Source organism: Pteropus vampyrus, unplaced genomic scaffold, assembly GCF_000151845.1.
Source record: "Pteropus vampyrus isolate Shadow unplaced genomic scaffold, Pvam_2.0 Scaffold68, whole genome shotgun sequence".
Classification (NCBI taxonomy): domain Eukaryota; kingdom Metazoa; phylum Chordata; class Mammalia; order Chiroptera; family Pteropodidae; genus Pteropus; species Pteropus vampyrus.
In genome coordinates this window covers 5,196,721-5,202,798 of record NW_011888849.1, presented here as the reverse complement: position 1 = coordinate 5,202,798, position 6,078 = coordinate 5,196,721, and the positions used below count along the sequence as shown (strand labels likewise).

At 41.8% G+C, this 6,078-nt stretch overlaps 1 protein-coding gene across 3 annotated transcripts in view; it reads left to right on the top strand.

Annotated features, from left to right (window-relative positions):
• The window catches only part of PAPSS2 (3'-phosphoadenosine 5'-phosphosulfate synthase 2), a 66,386-nt gene that overhangs the window by 53,002 nt on the left and 7,306 nt on the right, over nucleotides 1-6,078 (top strand). For all 3 annotated transcript variants that reach the window (XM_011361616.2, XM_023531462.1, XM_011361617.2), the window contains one exon: nucleotides 1,672-1,877. In XM_011361616.2, the coding sequence (XP_011359918.1) occupies nucleotides 1,672-1,877 (206 nt within the window). The remainder of the gene's footprint in view (nucleotides 1-1,671; nucleotides 1,878-6,078) is intronic.

Sequence of the window (6,078 nt, the reverse complement as noted above, 5' to 3'; positions counted from 1 at the left end):
ATATATATTTTGCATTGTATGTTCACCGCCCACAGTTAGATTTCTTTCTGTCACACATACTTAACCCCTTTTATGCCATCTACCTCCCTCCTCCACCTTCACCTCTGGTAACCACTAGACAACTACACCTTTTAACAATTTTATCTAGAAACATTTTTTTAAATGTTCTTTCTAAAACAACAATGACTTAATTCATTAAAAAAAATGTTAAGCATAAGGAAACTCTAAAAAACGACTCCAACGTCATTAGTTATGCCCGTTATTAAGTTGAGTTCTAATGTAATGATGCCCAGTGGGATGGCTGGCCCCACACTAAGGGACTTCCCATGACTCTGTATTTTTGGTTTCTGTATTAGTGAGGGTTCTCCAGAGAAACAGAAGAGTGAGAGGGAGGGGGAGGGGGAGAGAGGGAGAGAGAGATTGATTTAAAGGAATTGAATCATGCAATCGTGGAGGTTTGGCAAGTCCAAAATCTGTAGGGTAGGCTGGCAGCAGACGCAGCGGAGAGTTACAGTTCAAGTCCAAAGGCAGTCTTCTGGCAGAATTCCCTCTTCTTTCTGGGAGATCTGTCTTTTTCTATTAAAGTATTTAACTAGATGAGGCTCACCACATCTTGGAGGGTAACCTGCTTTACTCAAAAGTCTAGTGACTTAAATATTAATCTTATCTAAAAATACCTTCAGAGAAATGTTTGAAATCTAGGGTAATTGACAAAATATCTGAGTACTGTGGCCTCGCCAAGTTGACACATAAAATTAACCATCACAGTTTCTATGTCTTTTTAAATAGCTTTCCTGCCTCTTCCTTTATGGTCAGGCTGTCATTTGATATCTTGCAGCTGAAAATGTAAATTTGCTGAACACCACATTCCATAACTTCCAATGTGTTGTGCTGCATGCTAAGGTAGAAGACCTAGTTTATTTAAATACTTTTTAAGGTAAGAAACTCAGCATAAAGTTGAGAGGTACATACTCTCCAAAGAAAGTGCATGAACTTTAGTAAATAAACTTGATGTTGTTTTTCGCTCCTGTGTTTTTTGACTGATGGTTCTCAATTGTAGTTGAGCTAGCAAGACTTGTGATTTCCAGGTAACTCTTTTCAAAAATATTTAAAGGTGATGCTGTGCCAGGACCACCGTAAACCAACAACATTAGAAAGACTGCTTGTTTGGGGTTCTGTTGGTTAATATTGTCTGATTTTTTTTTTTTCAATTCAGTGTGTTGGTAGTGCAATTAGAGCCTAAATAGATAATAAGAGACTTGCTAACATTATTACAAGGTTCGGTTTTGATTTATTTATTTATTTTTTGCCAAACTTTAATTGGGGTTTTAAAGACTTTAAACCTTCTAGTGCATTGAGGTCAGGACCAAGCTTTAAAAAAGGGAATCTAGAAGAGAAACACGCCCTGTGCCCCCAAATTACCGAAGCAACCTCTGTGATTTACAACTCAGCCCACCCTTCACAAATGCCCTGTCTCCTGTTTTGAGAAGCCCATCAAGGACTTCTCATCAGAGTCTAGAGAAACTGGTGCAACCACGCAACCATGTTGGATTTAGGTCTCAATGCCTATTGCGGGAGATGTTTGGAAGGGACAGTGTGCGATTTGAGTCATCTGTACAGGGCAGCACGTCTTGTATCCCATATTTATGCACCACATGGCTCTTTCTACAGATGGAGTGATCAACATGAGCATTCCTATCATACTGCCTGTCTCTGCGGATGATAAGACGCGGCTGGAAGGGTGCAGAGAGTTTGTCCTTACACATGGTGGACGGAGGGTGGCTATCTTACAAGACCCTGAATTCTACGAACATAGAAAAGAGGAGCATTGTTCCCATGTGTGGGGGACAACATGTGCAAAACATCCCCATATCAAAGTAAGTTGCAAAGGCTTTGAAAAGGCTTTCTTGATCTCTTTCAACTTAGGATGAAAATAATTATTTTTTAGTTCCTCCATGAAGGACTTAGAAAAACGGGTTAGAGGGAAGAATGCATTTCTAAGGGAGGTTTTGCAGGCTTTGCCTTGGCAGATCTTTTTAGAAAGGGGCAAAGAAATGTCTTTATTTTGAGGGCTAGTCTAAATGATCTCTTGTGCCCTTGGATCCTGTGATGTCTGGGTTCTTCGGCAAAATGGAAAACTACCAGACAGGTAGTTAATTTAGTCAGAGTTCATGTTCTGTGCCAGGGAGGCGGGGTGAGGAATCAATGATATCTGTTCAGCGAACAAAAATTAGTAGAGAAGCTCAGAATAATTCCAAGGTCTCTTTCGGCCCTGAGACCCTGCAAAATGGATGTTTAAATAAATCTGTCCAAGTCTGTCGGGCAAACATGTTTTCTTTTATTTTCATCAGTTGTGGAATGTTGCAAGAACAGGAAAGGCCTTTTCAAGGCTGCTGCTGGCAGCCTCTGATACAAGGAGTCAATTGGCAGCGAAGCGGCTTTTCATTTATTGGATGGATCCAAGTATCCACCTTGCAGATAAGCATCTTTAATCTTAAAACACATGCAGTTCAAAGCCATCTGTCCAGCCTGTTTTTCTCCAACAGGCTGGACACTGAAACTACTGGACACTGATTGAGAGCTACTTGAGGATTTGTGTTCTGGGCCTTAATTATGCCTGTTTCATTTCTTTCCTGATCATAATCATATAGGGCTGGGATTTTATCTTGACTCAGTGACCTAAAGAATAGTTGCCTTTAATCATGGCAGCTCAGATATTTCTACTCTTTGGGCCTAATATCCACATACATATAATTAGCACTAAAAGGAAACAAAGCTTAAGGAAGCTCTTAAGCAATTATTTCCTCTTGTCTTGCAACATGTGTTGGCAGTTGGAGTTCAGAATTTCTTAGAAGCCAGGGAGAGTGGTGGGTGTGACTTGTGGCCTTGACAATATAGTCAGTGACTCTGGACCATTAGGTTATTAGACAGACTCTGTTAAATATTCCCAGTGAGCTAGCTAATAGTGAGAAATGGGCCACAGAAGAGAGAGAAAGGCACTCACCCTGTATACACTTGGAATGCTGAAGGTGTCTTTATCAGACACACAACACATGGATTTTATTGGGAAAGAAACTCTTTGCATTGTGGTTTCTAAATTTTTATTTATTTCATTTTTATTATTATTTTATATTAGTTTCAGGTATATGCATTGTTTTTAAAGCACTTTGAAATTCACAGTAATATTTAAATTTTTTTTTTTTGCACAAAAAATGGTCAGTCACCAAGGAAATGGTCTGTCTCTGTTGCATAGCTCCTCACTTAAGTCGCCTTGACTTTCCATTCAAGTCATCCCAACCCTCTCTCTCCAGTCACTAATATAAAACCTTGTGACGTGATGGCAGATGAAATCACAAGGAGCAGGTGAAATGTGTAAAAATGCTTGGAGGAGGCCTGATGCCTTTAATCCTTGGCTCTCAAAGCTTTTCCAAACAGTAATTATTTCTCACAACGCTCTTGTGAGTAGCTAAGAATCATTACTTCCATTTTACACATGTAGAAACCCAGAGAACAGAGTATGACTTCCCTTTAGTTCTGCAGTGAAGATCATATGGTCAATTAGATCAACAGAATAACCTGGGGAGCTTAAAAATTTACCCATGACTGGTTCCTACCCTCACAGATTTTGTCTTGGGGTCAGTTCTGGGTGTTGGGAGTTTTAAGTTCCTGTGATTCTAATGTGTTATGAAGGTTGAAGGTTGAGAACCACTTCATTAATTATCCAGAGCTCCAGCTTGTATGGCTCCACCTGGATAGATGCGGCAAGCACCTCACACTCAACATGTGCAACCTCTCCCCAGAGCTGTTCCCTTTCCTGTGGTCCCTAGCTCAGTGGACAGCTCCACCATCCACATGTTGGCCAAGTCCCAAACCTGGATGTCATGCTTCTTCTCCCTTGTTGATTCCATCATGAAATCCTGATGTTTCTGCCTCTTAGGTATTGCTGAATTTGTTCACTTCTATTCCAACCTCTGCCATTTCATTTCTTCCCTGTCTCTTGCCTTACTCCTTTGTGATCGTTTCTCCATTCTTCAGCTAGCGTGAACTGTCCAAGATTTATTCAGGAACTCTTTGTAAAGATATGACTTCATCACACCACCTCTCAGCACCACAGCTCAACACATTCTCTCCTCCAGTCATTCTCGGCAGGTCTTATATCATCTTCTCTTCCTTTTGCAGATGCTAGTGCACATCCCTCAACCTAGGACACCATTCTTTCCCACTTTTTCACCCTATTTGTTACTCCTTTCCCCTTTAAGAAGTTGGCTGACTCCCATGACGTATAAGCCTGACTGGGTGCCCCTTCTTTGTCCTCCCAGAGTACTTTGCCCTTGTCCTGTCCACAGCTGTTCCACAGTATTGTTACCCATTTACTCTTCTGTCAATTCACTCAGATAGCCAAACCATGAGATCAAGGACCACATTTTGATCTGTTTGGTTCACTATGAAATCTCCAGCAGCAAGCCCAGGACCTGGCACATAAGTGCTGACTGGGTAGATGAATGGAAGATCCCTCTGGAGGAGATGCTGAAATATCAGCAGAGACCACCGATGAGAGGCATGGGTGCAGTGGGAAGAAGACCCTGGTTTAAAGAAATCCTAGATTTGGGTTCAGGCTGACAGTTATGTGCACTTGAACTCTGCCACTTCCCTTCTGTAAAACCGACTTCTCATTTAGAATGAGGGCGTTAAGTCCACATGATCTACAGATTCCTTTCTGTTCCAGAATTTCATGACCACGATATCGCAGAAATGAATATTCATATCCACTTGTATCACATTAGTTTTTCTTCTTGTTTGCTAAACCCCTTCATCATGACCTCATTTTCCTGAACCCACCATTTCTTCCTTTTCATTCTCGTCTCTCCTCTCCCCGTTCCATTCTGACGTCTGCACTTCCCTATCCTCAGTTGCTCCTCTCCTTCTGATTTTCATATCCCCTTTCTCTCCAGGTTGTTTCTTTCAAGTTTTCCTCTCCTCGCCCTTTGAGCTGACTCACCTTAGACTTCTTAGTCTTCATCCTAGTGTTTGAGCTCCTTCTCTCCTCCTTTCGCAGTCCTGTTATCTGTGACACTGAGCCCAATTCCCCGTTCACTACATCACTAGACTCTACCTTAAAGTCTGTTCCTCATTCATGTGTATCCAATTCTGCAAACTCTCCAGCTGTTGTCCCTCACCTATCTTTGGCAGGAGTTGGGGACTTTGATGCTGCAAAGCCCTGGGAAATTGGGCAGAGCCACTGGACCTCTCTTCCTGATAGCTGGACCAGTTCTGGGGACAGTTAAACCACCTTGGAGAGATGCCCTTTTCCTCTCTCTATCCCAGTAATATCAAAAACAGTTTCAGCATTGCTCTTCAGACAGAGACATTTTTAGGATAGGTAGTGAATGAAATCAGTTCAATGTTGGCTTCACCCACAGAACCAGTATAGGGTGGACCCCCAGTGTCCAGAATGAGTTACTGCACTCCAGGGATTTGGGGTCTTAAATCTTTCAAAATTTTATCTATAATCTAACTCTAAGCAGTGAGGAGAAAGTAAATGTGTAGAAAGATCTAAACCACAAATCTGACATTCCTGTCCAGCTTGGAATCCTTCAATGGCTCCCTGCTGTCTTCAATCTAAAATTCAAACTCCTCATACTACAGCATAACAGGTTCTCCATCTCCAGTCACATTTGGATACCAAACTTGATCTTTGACCTTTCCAAATTAAAGGACTATGCCCTCTAATTTAAGGCTTTGAGTGTGGTTATCAATGGGGCTGAAATGTATTTCCTACCTTATCTACCTAGGAAACTCATTCTACTGATTCAGCTCAATTATGACCTATTCTCTGACCTGGTATTTGACCACATTCTTGTTAAATGATTTTCCTGAGCACGGAAAGGGGCCATGAAAACATCACCAAATCGCTTGCACGACCACTCTTCACTCAAAGTTTCTCAGCCATGGCACTATCAACATTTGGGAGGGATAATTCTTTGCTGGGGGTCTGTCCTGCGCAATGTAGGATATTTAGTAGCATCGCTGGCCTCCACACACTGGATGCTAATAGAACACCCTCCTCCGCCCCAGTCA